This window comes from Crocuta crocuta, unplaced genomic scaffold (assembly GCF_008692635.1).
Source record: "Crocuta crocuta isolate KB4526 unplaced genomic scaffold, BGI_CrCroc_1.0 scaffold113, whole genome shotgun sequence".
Classification (NCBI taxonomy): domain Eukaryota; kingdom Metazoa; phylum Chordata; class Mammalia; order Carnivora; family Hyaenidae; genus Crocuta; species Crocuta crocuta.
Genome location: NW_027530368.1, coordinates 3,887,254 through 3,907,073, shown reverse-complemented (window position 1 = coordinate 3,907,073; position 19,820 = coordinate 3,887,254). Strand labels below are relative to the sequence as shown.

The 19,820-nt window shown below is 35.6% G+C and overlaps 1 protein-coding gene and 1 non-coding gene across 7 annotated transcripts in view; both read left to right on the top strand.

Annotated features, from left to right (window-relative positions):
* The window catches only part of ZNF638 (zinc finger protein 638), a 125,372-nt gene that overhangs the window by 55,152 nt on the left and 50,400 nt on the right, over positions 1-19,820 (top strand). For 5 of the 6 annotated variants that reach the window (XM_077766316.1, XM_077766313.1, XM_077766312.1 and 2 more), the window contains exons 2-7: positions 3,200-4,712; positions 9,662-9,723; positions 14,822-14,860; positions 15,837-16,129; positions 17,140-17,417; positions 19,516-19,662. In XM_077766316.1, the coding sequence (XP_077622442.1) occupies positions 3,200-4,712; positions 9,662-9,723; positions 14,822-14,860; positions 15,837-16,129; positions 17,140-17,417; positions 19,516-19,662 (2,332 nt within the window). The remainder of the gene's footprint in view (positions 1-3,199; positions 4,713-9,661; positions 9,724-14,821; positions 14,861-15,836; positions 16,130-17,139; positions 17,418-19,515; positions 19,663-19,820) is intronic. The other variant, XM_077766315.1, reaches the window with a different exon arrangement.
* LOC144233535 (U6 spliceosomal RNA) lies at positions 6,923-7,029 on the top strand. The gene has a single exon (XR_013335693.1). It is a non-coding gene; the product is annotated as a U6 spliceosomal RNA (small nuclear RNA).

Genomic DNA, 19,820 nt, shown 5'->3' with positions numbered 1-19,820 from the left:
ATAATTCTGCCCCTGTTAGTAAGTAGCTGCTACACCAAGGGTGGACCTCCATTTCCCCCAGTCTTTTAGTTTCTCCCTGAGGACTGCCCCCCTCTCCTCCACCTCCTACCTTGTGCTACAGCAACTGAAAAGCTTAAGGAGGATGGAGGAAAGGGAGGGGCATAGGACCCTGGTTGCATACTATAAGTCACAATTTATTGTACTTAATATTCATTGCTTATTCTTTATCAATTACTAAATATTTCAAATATCACCTTTGGGTTTATGCATAAAGAAAACTCACATTTAGGTAGCACAAAGTGAAAAAAAGGTTTTTGGTAAACAGCAGAGCATCTCAAAGCCTTTAATTCAATATACAATAGGCATCATGTCCTTCTAGGAAGAGTAGCTAGTGCATGCATTTCAGACTTTTTTTTTATTCTTTTTAAAAATTTTTTGCATTACAGACTTTCTTGACCAGAGAATTTGTTTGTGTAAGTCCTACAGTTTTACAGGATAGTAATTTCTGCAGAATACAGTATGTGAAGCTTTGCTTTCTGGCATTCTATAAGCGTATAAATTTATCAGTGTAAGGCAGTGCTAGGCACTTAGGAAATAGGTTAAGTTTTTGCCTTTAAAGAACTTAAAATATAGATACCTCAATGATATTTGTTCACAGTTCCATGAGATAATTAGATGACTGATTGAAATCTGTTCCTTTTTGGTTTTCTTATGGGAGAAAAACGATAGTTTATGTTCCTCAAGTTGTGAGAGGGGGCTTTACCGGTTAAGGAAAATGGTGCTGAAAGAGTTGGAGTAACTAGATGATAACTGCTTACATCTTACATAAGAGAGCGTTGTTCTCGGAAGAATTTTTATTTTGCAGAAAGTAGACAAAATTTAATATGACTTGTTTAAAAAGACCTGGAGTTTGTTACAAATGAGCATTATTCACAGAGAATTTGGGTATCATTGTTTTAGTAAACTTGTGTCTGCTGCTTGTATCTGTTGAATTAGAAGGCTGTGTAATTTTTGTTGTAGTGTTGTGTTTTATCCTAATTTGAAAATTAATAATTTGTGTCTGTTAATGGATGTGATCCTTCAATAGCTTAAATATTTGAGGGTATTTTAAGTAGGAACAGAGTTATATGCTTGGAAAATAACACAAAATAAACATGCTTTAGATTTTTTAATGTTTATTTATTTTTGAGAAAGAGTACGTGAGCATGTTGCAAGGCAGAGGAAGGGAAGAGAGAGGGAGACACGATTGGAGCGAATTCTGCACTTACAGCCGAGTGCAGGGCTCCAGTTCACAAAATGCAAGGTCATGACCTGCATGAAATCAGACACTTAACTGACAGAGCTATTCAGGTGCCCCAATAAACATATACTTTTAATTAATAGTAGATAGTTGAAAAAGAACACACGGACAACACAAAAGCATAGTAAAATGTAGGAGTCCCAAATGGTACAAGCAACAAAAGTTTGTTGGAATACTCACTCTGGGTCTTGGTAATCAAGAAAGGTTTAATGGAGGCTGACCTTGAAGGATGAGTAAAATCAAGTAAGTCAGGTTTAGGGCAAAGTTGTTTTGTTTGTTTTGATTGGAAGAAATGGTTGGAAGGGAACCTGTTAACCAGATAAAGCCCATTTCTTAGCCAAATTAACATTTCACTAACGTATAAATAAAGGGTATAGTGGAATTATGGATGAAGTTGTAGCTTGAACCAGAAAGTGATAATCTTCATAAAATCCTTTTTATTATTGTATTTTCTTTATTATTTTTTAAAATGTTTTTTAAATTTATTTTTGAGAGAGAGAGGGTGACACAGAATCCAAAGCAGGCTCTAGGCTGTGAACTGTCATCATAGAGACCAACCTGGGGCTGGAACTCACAGACCGCGATGCGAGATCAAGGCCTTCGTGATTGGAGGCTTAACTGCTTGAGCCACCCAGGTGCCCCTAGAAAGTGATTATCTTCAAATAGGATCTGTAGTGTGAACTTCCACAGAAGGTGTAGATGCCTCGAGACTTCATGTTTCCCACCTTGCATTTCTATCAGGTATAAAAGTAGGTACATGATAGAAAACAGGCAATCTGGGGGGTTTTTTTGTTTGTATTTAACTGAGAGCTGGAAGTCTAGCTTGGTGGCTGCTGACCTTGGTGCTGAATGATAGCTAAAGTCTGTTTCTCTGAGAATCAGCTTTAAGTGAGTTGTGCTGTGCTCTGATGGCTAGACAGCAGCCAGTTTAATAGAATGCCTGGGAACTGCAAGATATTCTTTATTGCTCACATCTGTTAGTGGTTAGGAGCATGCATTATGGGGCTAAATTAACTTGAGTGCAAATCTCAGCCCAGTTGTTTATTATCTGTGCAAGTTACTTAACTTCTCTGTGCTTTAGTATCCTTGTCTGTAAAACTGTACATATTTCAAAGGGCTGTTGTGAGAATTAAATGAATCAATCCATGTAAAGTCTTAGGAGAGTCACTGGCACACAAACAGTATAAAGTTAGCCATTGCTATTATCTGTATATATTTGCCTATATTCCTCACTTTGCATGGAATCTGAGAGAAAGGTAACGTGATCATGCTACATATTATGTTGTATGTTATAATCGATTCCATGCTGCTGCACACTCTTTTGTCAGACTCTAGTCAAGTTATTAGTGAATAAGTTTTCATCTTAAAAGAAACATCTTTTAACAACAGAACTTAAACATAGTTAATTACTATATGAAATTTGTGAGACGTTATTCCAGGGAAAAGACTGTCTTAGAGAAATGGGCCTTGTAAAATTTTAGGCTTATAATTTCTGTTTTCCTCGTTTGTACATAACACACATATTAAGTGTATGTGTATTTCCAAGTATTTTAATGCCTTCATCTTTTTTTCCAGTAACAAAGCGTGAAATAAGTCCCCAATATTTTTCAAGATTATTTAAAAGGAGTTGTAATTACCGCTCAGCACCTAGGACAGCACCCAGTGCAACACTGTTTCCATGAACTCTGGCTTGAGGTTTGGGGTTTGTGTTCTGGATTCGGGAAAGAAAAGAAGAGAACATTTTTGGGAAAGTTAACGATTCTCATAAACGCTCTAAAAGTATATGAAATGGAGGATGGTTTCATGGCTTTATTTCAAAATGTTTTACACTGGCTATAGAACCCACTTCATGAAGTAGTTTGAGTTAAAATGATCTAATATTTGTGTTTTAACTTTCAGCTTTGTGTTATTCTTGGAAAATTTCGCACCACTTGTGAATTCCTTGAACCTGGGCATTGCAAACCCACTTCTGTTGGGCCCATCTCCTTTGCACTTTGCTCAGATTAAGACTCAGTTGGCGCTTCAGCAGCTGAATGCCGTTGCCTCACATAGTTCAACACCACCTTATACTTTATTAAATCAGGCTTTCTTGAAAATAGCCATGTCGAGACCCAGGTTTAATCCTCGAGGAAACTTTCCACTTCCGAGGCCACGAGCACCTAACCCTTCTGGGATGAGGCCTCCAGGACCATTTATGAGGCCTGGATCCATGGGTCTTCCAAGATTTTACCCAGCAGGGAGAGCTCGTGGAATTCCACACAGATTTGCTGGCCATGAATCTTATCAGAACATGGGACCACAGAGAATGAATGTTCAGGTAACTCAACATCGAACTGATCCAAGATTGACCAAAGAAAAATTGGATTTTCATGAAGCACAACAAAAGAAGGGGAAACCTCATGGTAGTCGGTGGGATGATGAGCCTCATATATCTGCATCAGTGGGAGTGAAACAGAGTTCTATAACACAGGTTACAGAGCAGAGTCCTCAAGTACAGAGCCGCTATACAAAAGAGAGTGCCTCAAGTATCTTAGCAAGTTTTGGATTATCTAATGAAGACTTAGAAGAACTCAGTCGCTATCCTGATGAACAGCTAACTCCTGAAAATATGCCATTAATCTTGAGGGATATAAGAATGCGTAAAATGGGGCGTCGATTACCTACTTTACCTTCTCAGAGCAGAAGTAAAGAAACGCTTGGTAATGAGGCAGTTTCAAGTAATGTGATTGATTATGGGCATGCAAGCAAATATGGCTACACAGAAGATCCACTTGAAGTCCGTATTTATGATCCTGAAATTCCAACAGATGAGGTCAAGAATGAATTTCGGTCACAGCAGAGCATTTCTGCGTCTGTTCCCACTCCAAATGTGATATGTAATTCTATGTTTCCTGTTGAAGATGTGTTTCGACACATGGACTTCCCCAGTGAGTCCACTAATAATCAGTCCTTTTTCCCAGTTGAGAGTGGAACTAAGATGTCAGGCTTACACATTTCAGGACAGTCAGTCCTTGAACCTGTAAAATCCGTCGGTCAACCCATTAGCCAAACAGTTAACCAGACAATGAGTCAGTCTCTCATTCCTCCATCGATGAACCAGCAACCTTTTTCATCAGAATTAATTTCAGCTGTAAGCCAGCAAGAGCGGATCCCACATGAACCTGTGATTAATTCATCTAATGTACATGGATCAGGAGGAAGTAAAAAGAATTACCAGTCAGAGGCTGACATTCCCATTCAGTCTCCCTTTGGGATTGTGAAAGCATCATGGTTACCAAAGTTTTCACATGTTGATGCCCAGAAGATGAAGAGACTTCCAACTCCCTCTATGATGAATGATTATTATGCAGCGTCTCCAAGAATATTTCCACATTTGTGTTCTCTGTGTAACGTAGAATGTAGTCATTTGAAGGTGAGTGTTTTTAAAGATCACTGTATGATACTCAGCGCCCAAATTTCCTCTAAATTTTCATATTTGTGCTGGTGTTAACTAGGCATTGAGGAAATGGCAGAAATAATTGATTGCAAAGCACCGCTTAGTTGTAATCTAAGTATCCCTGACCTAAGTACTGAATTTAGTGTTAGACTTTCTGTAATCCGGTGACTGGGCATACCACACAGTTTGTCCATTTACTTTGAACTTTTGATTACTTCTCCTAGAAAATCCATTCAGCATAAAATTTATATAACATAAACTGTGTACTTATAAAGTAATATCACATTGAGTGAACTTTGTTTAAATAGAACCTGTTACTATAAAAATATTTTTTAAATGGAATAAACTTGTACTGCATACTTTTAAGAGAGTATATTATAGCCTTGCATGTATCAGACTTCTTGGCCTAAAAGACAGAAAGTTGATTTAAATATTTCCTGACTCTAGGTAGACTAGGATTTCTAGTGTTTCATGAGAAGAAGCTTTCTAAAATGACTTAATCCATAGCAAAGTTGAGTCAAGATTATTTGGGGAAAATAAAACAGTATTTACTGGGGGACCACCTGTGGGCTAGAGAATAATATAAACTGGTAGACATTTAGAAAAAAAATCTACCTTCATGGGCATTATAGTTAGAAGTATTTTCTAGAGGTGCTGAAGAGTAATGTAGACTGGACTGTTTGATAGTACAGTTGACTCTTGAACAACTTGGGGTTTGGGGATGCCAACTCCTGTGCAGTTGAAAGTCCAGCTATAACTTTTGACTCCCTAAAATCTATAGCCTACTGTTGACTAGAAGCCTCGCTGACAACATAAATAGTTGGTTAGTACGTTTTATATGTTAAATGTATTATATACTGTATTCTTACAATAAAGTGTGAACACTGCTAGAGAATATATGTTACTAAGAGAAAATCTATCTGTTTGTACTGTAAAAATCCATGTGGACCCATGCTCTTTAAACCTGTTTGTTCAGGGGTCAACTGTAATTGTTGGATTTGTGTAGGAATTTCCCAGTATGTTTTATTTACTGACACATATTTGGAAACCACTATTTCTTCTGTTTACTCATGTGATTTATAGACTTCTATTACAAATGATCAGGAAGGAAATGTATTTCCCACGTGAATAAGCTTGGATTCAAGACCATATCATTGCTTATATACTTTGAATAGGCTTTAAAACCTGTAGGTGTTGTCATTTTTCCCCCTCCCTCTAGTGCTGCCCTTTTGTCTTTGTATTACCCACTTACTAGATTTCAGCTGATGATTTTGTTAACTCCAGCAAAAGAAACAGCCTTCTTCCGTATTTTACCCAGATTTGCTGAATTCTAAATAAATAATAGTAGCCTTCCCTACAAGGGAGAGAGCCAAATCTTGAAAAATCTGAGAATAATTCATAGTTCTTAGGTACAGTTTTTAAGTAGTCCTATCTAAGTCCTGAATTGAGTAATAAACAGGCTCTCTGTGTTCCATTTAAACTTTTAATTGGTCATGCTGAATCCAAGAAAGATATCTTTAAAATAAAGAGCTTAAAGTTTTAAACTTTTGTTTTAATGTTTCTTTTTGAGGTAGAAAGTGTGAGCAGGCAAGGGGTAGAGAAAGAGGGAGATCCAGAATCTGATGCAGGCTTCAGGCTCTGAGCTGTCAGCACAGAGCCTGACATGGGACTTGAACTCATGAGCCATGAGATCATGACTTGAGCCAAAGTCTGACGCTCAACTGACTGAGGCACCCAGGGGCCCTTTAAAGTTTTAATTTTTTATTTTATAGAATGGAAAGGGTATATGTTTATTTAGTAGATGTTTACTGATTATCAGCTTTGTATATGACAGTATTATATGCTGGACAGAAATGAGAACCATATAAAATGAAGATAGTCTTTTTTTTTTTTTTTACAAATAGTTTTTTTTTTAACAAATTTTTTTTTTTCAAATAGTTTATTGGAAAATGTTAGTCTTAAACAGTCTCACTGAAGAGAAGAATTACATATCTAAGGAATTTAAAAAATTAGAAGTCAGCAAATAGTTTGGTGATTGTATTTAACTTGTTTGGGTATGCTGTAGGGGAGAGAGATTTAATATTTGTATCTGGACTTTAGGCTTATATCCATTCAGGCCAGCGTTAAAAATTTTATGAATACCTGTTGTGTATTTAGCAGCATATAATTAAAAAGAAATATAAATATTGCCCACTTTGGCAACACATATACTAAAATTGGAATGATACAGAGAAGATTAGCATCGCCCCTGTTCAGGGATGACATGCAAATTCATGATATGTTCCATATTTTTTATAGTAAGTATAGTTACCATCTCATCTCCTGTAGGTATAAAGAGAAAGCAAAAGAAAAAAAAAAGTATAAGTGTACTTTGTGACATCAAAAGCTTCTGTAGTCTATCTAGTTTGATGAGATTGAGTGACAGTGACTAATTGCACTGAGTCTGTCTGGACTAGAAGGATCGGGAAGGGAAGACTTCATGGAGTAGATTAAATATGGGTCCTAAATGATGAGTAGGCTTCAAATATACCTAGGGGAAGAAGGATGACATTTCAGAAGTCAGCAACAACAGTAAGTACCAAGAGCCTTCAAAAATTTAGCTTAAGGTGTTTAGACTTGACGTGAGAGGCATTAGGAAATTATTTAAGGTTTGATATGAAAAGTATCTCTCTCAACGTGTATTTTAGAGAGATAAATCTGCCAGATGTGTGTAGTGTAAATACGAACGAGAAGACAAAAAGGTAGAGTACCAAATATGAGGCTTCCCTAGTTCCTCACGTGTAAGATGGTGAAAGTCTGGGTTAATATGATAAAAGTAAAACTTAGGAAAAGAAATCATTTAGCGATGTATTAGAGTTCACAGATATTACCATTTAAAACAAAAAACAAAGCACATACCTTTTTAACAGAACAGCACAATGGATCTAACTAATGAATTCTTCACTACTGGGTGACCCAATGCTAGGAATTTGTGAACATGGACTTAGATGGTATAAACTACCTCTCTTGTTTCTGTGTTGTGGTATATCTTCCTGCCTTGTAATTGTATATACATATGACCTTGTAAATAATGTAGCCAATAAATGTAAATTACCAATTGCAAATTTTTTCTTGCTAGGTAACATTTGACAAATATGTTCCCCATGCTGAATCTTTAAAACTATAGACTGAAAAAGGCAACTGTAGAAAATGAAATGTATTTTTCTAAATTGGTTTTCAGCTGTTAGAGAAGGAGCTGTCCTTGGTTTAGAAGTTATGTAGAAGTAGGTATTTTCACAGTTTGATTCTGGGCCCACTCAAGTCTACAGTCGTTGTGGTATTTCCTGCTTAGTAAGTGAAACCACTTTTTCTCTGGAGAAGCAGTACTGCTTTTGGACCCTTAATCTAATCTGGATGCTGATACTGCAGAGTCTAGAAATTTGGGTGGCACAGGTTTATTTACTGACCTTAAAGCAAGTAATGTCAGTGAGTGAAGTGAGCCTGTTAAACAGGAGAGAGAGAGAATACACACACACACACACACGTATGAGTATATATGTTAAACTGGAGAGTGTACCTTAAATAGGGCAGCTATCAGCTTTAGCTGATAGTTGCTCTACAGAATACATGTCTAGTATTATTTTTTCAAGAAAAGCTAGAAGTCGGGATTTGGGGGTAAAATCCCTGGGTTGTTAAATGATGGCACCTTACTCAAATAAAATACTTCTAAATAAATCATGCCCAGCCTACTACTTGCCAGCGTGTCTGTTTGATGTAAACAATGTCCACTTAATGTCAAAGACATGGGTTTAGGTGTACTGGAGACTCTTCTAGTTTCTGTAGCATTGAGCAGGATATGCAGACATTTCTTTTTTACAGTCCACAATGAGTTCCATGGCTTAATGAAGTGGTTTAGGGTTTTTCATAACCTGTTGCTAAGTATTGCAGATAGCCTGCACTTGTGTTCAGATAGTTCTTGACAAGGTAGATTACAAAATTGGTGTCAACTGTGGTTTTAACTGTGGAAACTTCTAGTTTGTAGCAGTGGCATACTAAAATGTTTTTGAAATGGACATGAGTAACATTTTTGTAAAGGAACATTTTAAAATATAGAACTGTTCAGTAAGTTTTTTGCCTCTCCAAATGCTGGAGAAACAATCATTGAGTAATGTTGCTTTTAACTGTTTCACTTGGGGGACTGTGTCTTTGAAAACTGTATTGTCTTTTTTTTTAATCAGATGTATCTTCCAGAAGCTATTTATGGGCATAGAATGTAATTTTAGGGCAGATTTGTAAATGAAGTAATGTATTAAGAGAATTTTGTTAATTGTAAAGCTGTATATGTAAGGGATATTGTGTCTTTGAAATGGTGTTATTTTCCCTTAAATCCTGAAAATAAATTGGATTTAATCGGCAGTTTTTCATATTTTTACTAATCTTATCCCTTGTCAATATAGTGGGTACCTTGTTTGGAATGGTATTGGCCTAAGAGGTAGGATATTTTGTTGTTGATGTTGTTAGCTTGAATTTAGAAACATAAGCTGAGCACACTTTGAAGATGCCATTTCAGATACTGTTTTATTGTAGAGGTTTTGATGTTCTCTGGAGTGTTTTTATATTTGAGATGAATTATTTCTGATCAACACTTTTATTTTTTCCTAGTTTAAGTATATATTTGATATCAAAATGAGTATCCATGGGTATGATTTTTGAAATCTTTTCTATACTAAAATGTTTCAAAATGGCATCAACGAGGTCTGGTATTAAGTGCCTCTGTTTGGAGGCCTTTTATTTTTGTGAAATGCTAATGAGTAGTCAAGTGTTATTTATAATTAGATTTGTTAATATTTGAAAAAATGGAAGTATCCTGTGTCATTTTAAAAGCCTACTTTCATTAGTATTGTGAGGAATATTCTAATTTCAGCACTTTTCTCCTTTTGCAATAGGATTGGATTCAGCATCAAAATACATCTACTCATATTGAGAGCTGCCGCCAGCTTCGTCAACAGTAAGAACAAGTTTTTCTTTTTTATAGGTAGCAAATTTACAAAATAGTTCATGTTCAGGTATGGTTGTTTAATACCATTAATGTAGTACTTTAGAGAAAAATATTTTTTGAAAGCTGTTGCCTGTTTGAAGTATTTTATAAAGTGTATTTAATCTTTTCCCAAAAGGAGAGAATTAAATATGATCTTTTCTTCTGACTCCTTCCTAATTTAATCCCAATAGGTAGACTTTAACAGGAGCTTCTTATAACCCTGGAGTAACAAAATTAAATTGCATTCCTCCTACCGTCATTAAACGTGCTAATATAGTTGTGTGTCAAGTTACTGGTCACTAAAACTGACATACTAAACATGAGAGTAATGTTTTTGGGTGAAATGATTTTTTGCATCTGGTTTGGGATTTGGTTTTATTCTTTATGAAAACATCAAAATTTTTTAAGATTATTCCGGACTCTTCTGATCATAAATGATAAAGTAGTTTTCTTAAGTTTATTTATTTTGAGAGAGAGCTCGCGCGCATTGGGGGAGGAGCGGGAGGGGGGGTGGGGGAGAGAATCCCAAGGGCAGAGCGACGTGGGGCTCATTCTCACAAACCTCACAAACCATGAGATCATGACCTGAGCCAAAATCAAGAGTTGGATGCTTCACCGCCTGAGCTACCGAGGCGCCCCTCAAAGTAGTTTTTAAAGTAAGGATATGTATTTGTGTATATAATTGGGAAGCTTAAGGTATGGTTCTAGTTTCAGGAACACCTGAATTTGGATGCTGAAACGAAAATCAAAACAGTCAGAAATGTTTTTGTTTCTTGTCTGTTCTCTTCTCCTTTGGCCTTGTGAGATCCCAGGTACACTTACTCTACAAAGCAAAATGACCCCCATAGTTTCGGACTTAAGGGAACTGTATAGTTAGTAATTCCAGCAGTTGAAGCCAAAATAGAAACACACACAAAAACCCTCAAAAAAACATCTTTCCTCCTAATTTTTGTAAGTCCTTGATTTGACTCTTTTGGTCCACTTTGAATTTGTTGTTCATCTTGAAATCAGGTTTAATGGTTGTAAGAATTGGGTAGCCTACCTGTGTTGGCGTCATGTTGTTGCTCCTGCTGTTGAGTGCGATAATAAGCTCTACCTGAATCATTTAGACTGTGTATGAATAGAGATAGGAGTTGCTTCCCTATATAGATGCTGTGCAAACAAACATAAATTACCATATGAAGATAATTTGTTACCTGAATTAGATAGGTTTAGCTAGCACTGTAAATGGAAAATCTCTCATAAACCACAAATTTTCTCAGATACCCAGTAAGATATCTAATTTTTATGGAAGTGGGGGATTTAGGTGGGATTGAGTTGTTTGTTATGGGTAGCCATTAATGCTAATAAGGGGATTCTAGATACATATACTGCCATTAATTTACTAGAGTAAATGGCATGTATGCCTGTGAAAGCCTTCTGGTTTGTTGTTGTTTCTCACACTTGGGACCTGATTTTAAAGTGCTTTCTGTGCCTGCCACTTAATTATTCCAGCCTACATTTTTACCTTTTTCAGGTTATGTGCTCTTGAATAATTCCTTCCTGACTTTCTCTACACTGCAAAAAAATAGATTTGATTAGGTGCTTGGGATCATTCCATGGCAAAATATATGCTACTCCATTCTTTTTTTTTTTTTTTTTTTTTAAGCTACATTCTGTTCCTTTTGTTTCTATACTTTATTTAGACATTCCTCTGCTGAAGTATATTTAGTTTCTTATTCTTTTTCTTAAGGCTTATTATCTCTTTCCTCTCTTTGTCTTTGTTGAATCTTTCTGGAATATACCACAAGAGTTAACCTGAGAAAAGATGCATCACATCAGAATTTTATTATTAAAAATAATGAAGAATAATAGTTATATTCTTATTATTATATGCTGGACCTAATTCTAAGTCCTTTACACAATTTAATCTTCATGGTAACCTTTTGAAATGTATATATAATGTTTATTTGTGGTTTTTACCATTAAGGAAACTAAGGCACAGAGAGTTCATTTCCCTGCTATTTCACAGCAAATAATTGATACAACTAGTCTGTCTAGCCAAGGATCTTTCCTCCCCCTCCCCGTGCTTTTCCACTCAATGTATTATTCGGAAAAGTTTCTAAGCTGCAAAAGTTGAAAGGATAGTAAATATTCATATATTCATCTTTATTTACCAATTACTGTCACTTGCCACATTTTATTTTTATATAAACTTTTTTGAACTATTTGAAAATAAATTACAAACATTAGGATAACTTAACTCCTTGATTCAATATCTGTCTCCTAGGAATAAGAAAATTTTTCTCCAATGGTTATTTGTTATAACCACATTGAACCCCTGCCTATCCCCAAACTAACTCTAAATCTGGGGTTCAGTCAAGATTCAGGCATTACAGTCTCTGAAGCTAGAACAGCCCACTCTGCCTGTTTAATTTTGTTTGTTNTGTTTTCACAATGTTGATTCTTTTGAAACATCCAGGAAAGTTGTCTTGTAGAATGTTCCAAAAGTACATTTTGTATTTTGTTTGTTTCCTTACTGTTAAATTCAGATTGAACTTTCTGTCACAAAAACTATTGGTGATGTGTACACTGATCACATTGGGACATAGGTAATGTCTCTTAGGTTCTTGTTCTTAGCTATTATTCTGCACTGACTTTGTGAGGAATATTATGCTTCTGAAATACATTTTAAACTAGTTAGGCAATATATAGAGAGTCCAAAGTCTACCTGCAGAATAGTGTATATGCTTTATCTTTCTGCCCTGGCAGCAGAGACAAGAACATGTATTTTAGCAGTCAGCCGAGTGAGGATCCAAAACATTATTACTGACTTTTGAACAGTGGCCCTCAAGCTCGTGTGAATCCATAAACTGTAGAGCTCAAAGAATTTAATAATCTCTGTGTTGACAAGCAGCTATATTTCTAGCATTGTACATGTGAGAAAGCTGAAGCTTACGTTAAGTAACTGGCTTTCAGATGCGTGGCTATTAAATGTTGGCACATATACTTAGACCTAGCATTGTTTGATTCCAGAGGTCGTACCTTTTTTTTTTTTTTTAAAGATTTTATTTTTAAGTAATCACATCCAATATGGGGCTCAAACTCACAACCCTGAGATCAAGAGTCACATGCTCTACTAACTGAGCCAGCCAGGTGCCCCTGGAGGTCTTGCTTCTATTGGTTGATTTCTTTATTTTTAAAGTTTTATTTATTTCTTTTGAGAGATTGAGTAAAAGAGTGCGTGCCCAGGCAGGGGAGGAACAGAGAGGATCCCAAGCAGCTCTGTGCTGTCAGCACAGAGCCCGACGTGGGTCTTGAACCCATGAACGTGAGATCATGACCTGAGCCGAAACCAAGAGTCAGATGCTTAACCAACTGAGCCACTCAGGTGCCCCAGAGGTCTTACTGTTAAATGTTATATCGTTTGCTAGAAATTTATCTTCTTAGATGGTAACAAAGTAAGGAAAGTTTGGTAAGTGTAAATGAAACAGTTATTCATGTTTAGACCATTGTTGATGCTGAGTGCTGGATACACTGGATTAAAGTTAACTTTTTGTCTTCATGGTTTGTCACCTTATAGTTACAAGATGTTTTAGGCATGTTTCTCAAAGCAGGAAGAATGATGCCAGTGATTTTGCACCTATGTCTCATTGGTTTGAACCTATCACTGGCTATGTTCTAAGGAGGCTAGGAAAGCAAATATTAGCTTCTTTAGCCTTTGTATTATATGTGCTGCCGAAGTGAGCACTAGCCTTTGTATTAGAGGCAGGCAAGCAAAAAGGAAATTGAGAATTGCTGTTGAGTTAACCTGCTAACAGTGTCTAAAACAAATAGTAACAAATAAAAACCATTTTATCTTACTGTGGTTTTGACCTGATTTTATTTCCCTGCCAGGTGACTTGCTGTAAGAGTCGGCTGCCTCCATTTCCTTACCTGGCTTTCCTCTTGGTTACTGAAATTGTGTTTTTGAATATTAATTGGCTTAATGATTTAACTTCCAATTTAAATTTTTTTTCAAAATTTCCAATTAACCTTTAGAGTTCAGATTCTCTAGAAAAGTTGCGGATGAAGATGTCTTTTCTTAGGCTTCTGTGATGTTACTGTTCCTTCTACTTTTTTTCCCTGTGATTTCTTAATCTCTTATTGGTTTGTCTTTGTCTGCATTACTCTTGAGTGTTGGTGTCCTCAGCCCCTTTTTTTCCTATAAACTCTATTGTTAGTCTCACATAGTCTTTGACCTATACCTGTGACTTCTGCGTACCTGACTTTTCAGTATTTTAGTCTTCATCTTTCCCCATAATTCCAGATATTTATTTCTAGTTGTTCTGAAAAATTCTTCTGTTCTCTTTCCAGAAATGTTTATTGGTTCCCCATTGCCTTTTATGTATGTGCAACCTCCTTACCTTTAGGACCTTCACCGTTTGTAATTCTGAGCTACGGTTCCAGGTTTTCCCCCTCATAATTGCTTTTCATCATTTCCTTGCTGCAGCCAGACCAGTTCCTGGAATAGAATGCTTATTTTGCCTCTAAATTCTTTTATGTATCTGCCACTTCATGAACTCTAGCTTGATCCATGCCTATTAGTAGACCTTAAAGGGCTACCTGAAAAATGGCCTTTTCTGCAAATCCTTCCGATTCTTCCCACCAGATGTATCTTTTCGAAAATCACTAGGTGCAGTCGAAAGGACACCATACGTGTTGTATTCTATAGAATTGTGTCCCCTGGAGTTCTGCAAAGTGCATGAACTGTCTTTGTCTTTTAACCTCTACCTAAGCTTTTGTCATGTACCTATTCTGTACCTCTTAACACACATGTATATTCTCTATTTCACTTAAGTAAACTTGAAGTCTTTAAAATTGAGAATGTATTTCTTTTCCTTGAAATGCTTACTAGAGTAATGCTTTACTTATTTCTTTAGACACTCAAAATAACTTTACTTCCAAGAAAATTTTCATTTATTAATCTACTAATAAGTTACTGTGTAAACTAAGGTTTTGAGTAGTCCTGATACATTGCAGGGAAAGATTAATTGAAACTTATAGTCTCATTTCAACTGTTCATTAATACTGTTTATTCTCAAAATAGGTATCCTGATTGGAATCCTGAGATCCTCCCATCAAGAAGGTAATTCTTTTTTGAATAGTGGTGTTGTTGAGACTTGATTTTTCTCTTAAAAGTAAACAGGTATTTCTTTTTAAAGGTATTCTTTTTAATTGAGTTCCTGTTTTGATTGTTTTTACTTTGAAACATCAGACAACTGCAGCAATCTCTATGAATCTTTAATTATCCCAGCTTAAGTATGATAGCTCGCCTGTGTGAACTTCTGTTTTTTTAGTCTTTTCTGAAAATACGTTATGCTTTTGTTATTGTTTTGTGTTTTTTGGATCTTATAAATACCTTGAAGGCTGGAAATGGTTTCATTAAGCTTTATGTTTCCTAGGAGGTACCTATTTAATGTATGTATATATAAGTACAGCAGTCAAAGAAATATTTGTAGCTGGTATAATCTCTCAGGAAAAATTGTTGAAAAGCATTTGTTTATGTAAATGATTTCTTAAATTCTTTATATAACTTAATACTTTGAATACATAATTGGCTATATAGTGGTATAGGAAAAGCCCAAGAAATTGATGGAGGATATTTTCTTCTGTATATTAGCAAAACAGGGATCTGATCAATTACAGGAATAAGCATCTGTTTGTTTCTTATCTACAAGGCTGAATTGCATCATAACAAATAGGATTTTGTTTTAAATAAATATATTATATCTGAATTTGGTGTTGTTAATAATCTGTTGTAAAGAAGGGACTTCTGAGGATACCTGGATGGCTCAGTTGGTTAAGCATCCGACTCTTGGTTTTGGCTCAGGTCATGATCTCACTGTGGGTTTGAGCCCTGCACTGGGCTCTGTGCTAACAGCACAGATTGCTTGGGATTCTCTCTCTCCCTCTCTTGCTACCTGTTCCCCACTCACACTTTCTCTCTCAAAATAAATAAATAAATAAATAAACATTTTAAAAAGTGACTTTTGTTATTTAACCTAAACTTACATTAAATTGCTGAATTTTTTGATCTCCTCCCCGCCACCCATTCTTTGTAGAAATGAAGGCAATAGAAAAGAAAATGAAACTCCAAGAAGACGTTCTCATTCCCCCAGTCCTAGACATTCTAGGAGATCAAGCTCAAGTCACAGATTCCGTCGATCTCGAAGCCCAATACGCTATATATACAGACCAAGAAGTCGAAGTCCAAGAATTTGCCATCGTTTCATTTCTAGATACAGATCCAGATCCCGTTCACCATATCGAATGAGAAATCCATTTAGAGGTAGTCCAAAATGCTATCGATCAGTTAGCCCTGAAAGGACATCACGGAGATCAGTGAGATCATCAGGTACACTTACGGTTGTGAATAATAAATCTAATTATTTCAACTAAAGTTTTCATTTGTTTTTGTTTGAATTTTTTGTTTCTATATTTTTAATAAGTTTGAAATAGTGACATATATGCTGTTATCATAATTTAACAGAAGTTGACGTTTTGAGCTATTTGTCTTAGCCCTTCTGATAAAAGAGAATATTTCATTTCTGTGTTTAGAATTTCTATGTGATATTGACACACATTCCAGCCTAGTCTGATCTTCTTTTATTGACTATCAGAAGAAATCTGGGAGAATATATCTGTCTACTCGGAATCAAATTTAAAAAACATGGCTAGGCAGACATCTTAGTTTGGCCATGAGTTATTTAAAAAATTTATTTTGGTCATTTTTCATATTTTCAACCTGTGTCTTAATACTGGTTTAGTGACCTTTCTAGAAATATCTCCTATATGTTTCCCTGAGATCTTTTTAGAGATCTCCAAGGTCTCCCTTTTCTAGCTACGTGTCTATGAAGCTGGATTTTGTTTTCAACCAAAATAATGTATCAGATTGGATACAGAAGCAGATATGAGAATTCAGGTTTTAAGGATAGCATGAATGTCTTTGGGAAAATACACAGTGTTGCTACTCCTCTACCTGATTTTTTGTTTGAGAATTAAAGTTGTTTTTCATGAAAATGTTATTTATGCTAATACAGGAGGTTATAGTTATTAAATGAATTAGTAAATATTTTTAAAATTTGATTTCAATTTCTTACATGGTAAATAGTGATAATTTTAATACAGAAACTCTTTTTGGAGTCCTCATTTTTTAAGAGTGAAGGCCAATTCTGAAATCAAAAGTTTGAGGACCACTCAAACTCATGAATGAAGAATTGAATACTAAGAATTTTTTTGTGTGTGTTTACTTCCTGTTTGGTCTGACAGTGACTCTAGTTCTTCCTTTTTCTTTACTAATGTGATGAGATGGTTTCCACCTTAAGTTCTTTTCACTTGAAGTTTCATTTATGTCTTTTTTACTAGATAGAAAAAAAGCATTAGAAGATGTAGTACAGCGAGCTGGGCATGGGTCAGAATTCAGTAAACAGAAGCATCTTGAAGCAGTTGATAAAGGACACTCACCAGCGCAAAAGCCTAAAACTGGCAGTGGATCAAAGCCATCAGTAAAATCTACAAACTCTACAAAGAGTGATTCAAATTTAGGGGGACATTCTACTCGTTACAAAGCCAAGAATATTGAAGATGACACGTTACCAGAATGTAAACAAGTGTCTGATAAAGCTGTTTCTCTCCAGCGTAAGGTCAGTAGTTCTTGAATTGTTAGTGCACATGTTTATATACATATGTCATTATGACAAAAAAGTTGCTTGAATTTTTTATTTTCATAATTTAAAAATTTCATATTTTAGAAATTGTGACTTGTTAAATTATGTTGATATGGAATATTTTATTGGTTCCTCTTAGGAATTTAGTAAAAGCCTAATAATGCAAAATCTTGTAGCTTACAAATCCTGGGTTTTGGTATTTGATATAGCAAAAGTGAAAACATTTTGATGGTTAGGTGTTTTTGGCTACCTACACTAACAGGTTGTTATGAGTTTGGCTCTCTGGTGGGGAAGGTGAATGTAATCACCAGCAACATATATGAGATTTTTGTAAGCTGTAAAAGTCTGTACTGAGACTTGATCATTTTTAATCTATTGTTTACTTTTTTGCAACACAGGTCAGAAGTCAGATACTCTTGTCAAGTGTAGAATAGCTTATTTTCTGTTACTGATTTATTGGTATATTTTGACTGTAACCCATTAGTTATAATCCTGACGTATTATTTTATTACATATGTTAATTATATTACTATCATAGTAAATAGTTTTTGAAGCATCCAGAGAACATTAGGGTAATTGCTAATTTTAGGCCAGATTTAGAGTGGTGTTGTATTAAAAAGTTTTCAGGTATTTAGGTGCATATTACTCTTGTCTAAATATTTTCAGCAATCTAATTCCTTGCCTTCAAAGAACTGACATTTAGAAAGATAACACTTAAAATAATCTACCTATAATTACACAATTTTGAAGAGTGTTGAAAAGAAATTTTTAGTACAGGGAATAGGTTAAATTAATATATAATATTGTTCTTATTTTTTCCCAAGACTTTTAGATGGTCGCAATGGAACTTTGTCAAAGTTTTTTTTTTTTTTTAAGTCTTTTTTTTTTTTTTAATGTTTGTTTATTTTTCAGAGAGGGAGTCAGAGCACTAGCAGGGGAGGGGCAGAGAGAGAGGAAGACAGTTTTTAACATAGGTGATTAATTTGATATTACAGGGTAAACCGATTTTATACATATTCGATCTACATCTTTTTAAATGTTACACTTACCTAGGTATCATTTCTTTAAAGTTTTTAAATTTATTTTTGGGAGTCAGAGACAGAGCACGAGCTGGGGAGGGGCAGAGAGAGGGAGAGACAGAGAATCCAAAGCAGACTCCAGGTCCTGAGCTATTAGCACAGAGCCCGACAAAGGGCTTGAAACTACGAACTGAAATCATAACCTGAGCTGAAGTCGGTTGCTTAACTGACTGAGCCACCCAGGTGCCCCTAGATACCATTTCATTTATTACTACAATTTTTTAGAAATTTATTTTTGAGAGGGAGAGAGTGCGAGGGGTGGGGCAGAGAGAGAGGTGGACAGAGGATCCAAAGTGGGCTGTGTACTAACAGCAGACAGCCCAATGTGGGGCTTGAACTCATGAACTACAAGATCATGGCCTGAGCCAAAGTTGGATGCTTAACTGACTGAGCTATCCAGGTGTCCTGATACCATTTCAATTATTAAAGCACAGAGTGAACAAAGCTATAGTTTCAACTTCATTAGTGATGGGTCTTGTAGATTCACATAGAAAACTATTCCTCAGTAGTTTTAGATCATTTCATAGGTCTTGTTTGTTATAAAATGCTTCTAAACAGAAAAGAACATCTGTGATTATGTATAATCTCTTACCACCATTAGGGTTGAGTGGTAAAATGTAAAACCCTTTTTACTACTTTGGCATGAAAATTTTTTTTTAATGTTTATTTATTTCTGAGATAGAAACAGTGGGAGTGGAAGAGGGGTAGAGGAGAGGGAGACAGAATCTGCAACAGGCTCCAGGCTCTGAGCTGTCAGCAAAGAGCCCTACGTGGGGCTCAAACTCCTGAACTGCAAGATCATGACCTGAGCTGACATTGGACGCTCATCTGACTGAGCCACCCAGGCACCCCTAAAATTTTTTTTAATTGTGCTAAAATATTTAGAAAAGTCTGTTTAAAGGACTAAGGTTAATGATTAGAAGAAATTATATTGGGAATTATTGTACTTCACAGCTTAAGTCAGTTTATTTTTATTTTCTTTCATTCAAAAATAGCTTCGGAAAGACCAGTCTTCACATTATGGTTCAGTTCTTCTCATATCTGAATTACCAGAAGATGGCTGTACTGAAGAAGAGCTAAGGAAAATATTTCAACCATTTGGAAAAGTTAATGATGTCCTCATTGTTCCTTATAGAAAAGAAGTAAGTCTCTGTTCTCAAAATGCATACAAAGTTACTACTTTATAAAGACTGATGTTGGATCTTTTAGCAGCTTTTACTACATATGTAATTACTAATTGAGAGTTAATGTAAGTTATTAGATTCCAGTGAACAGGGTCCCAACATACTGTTTTATATCC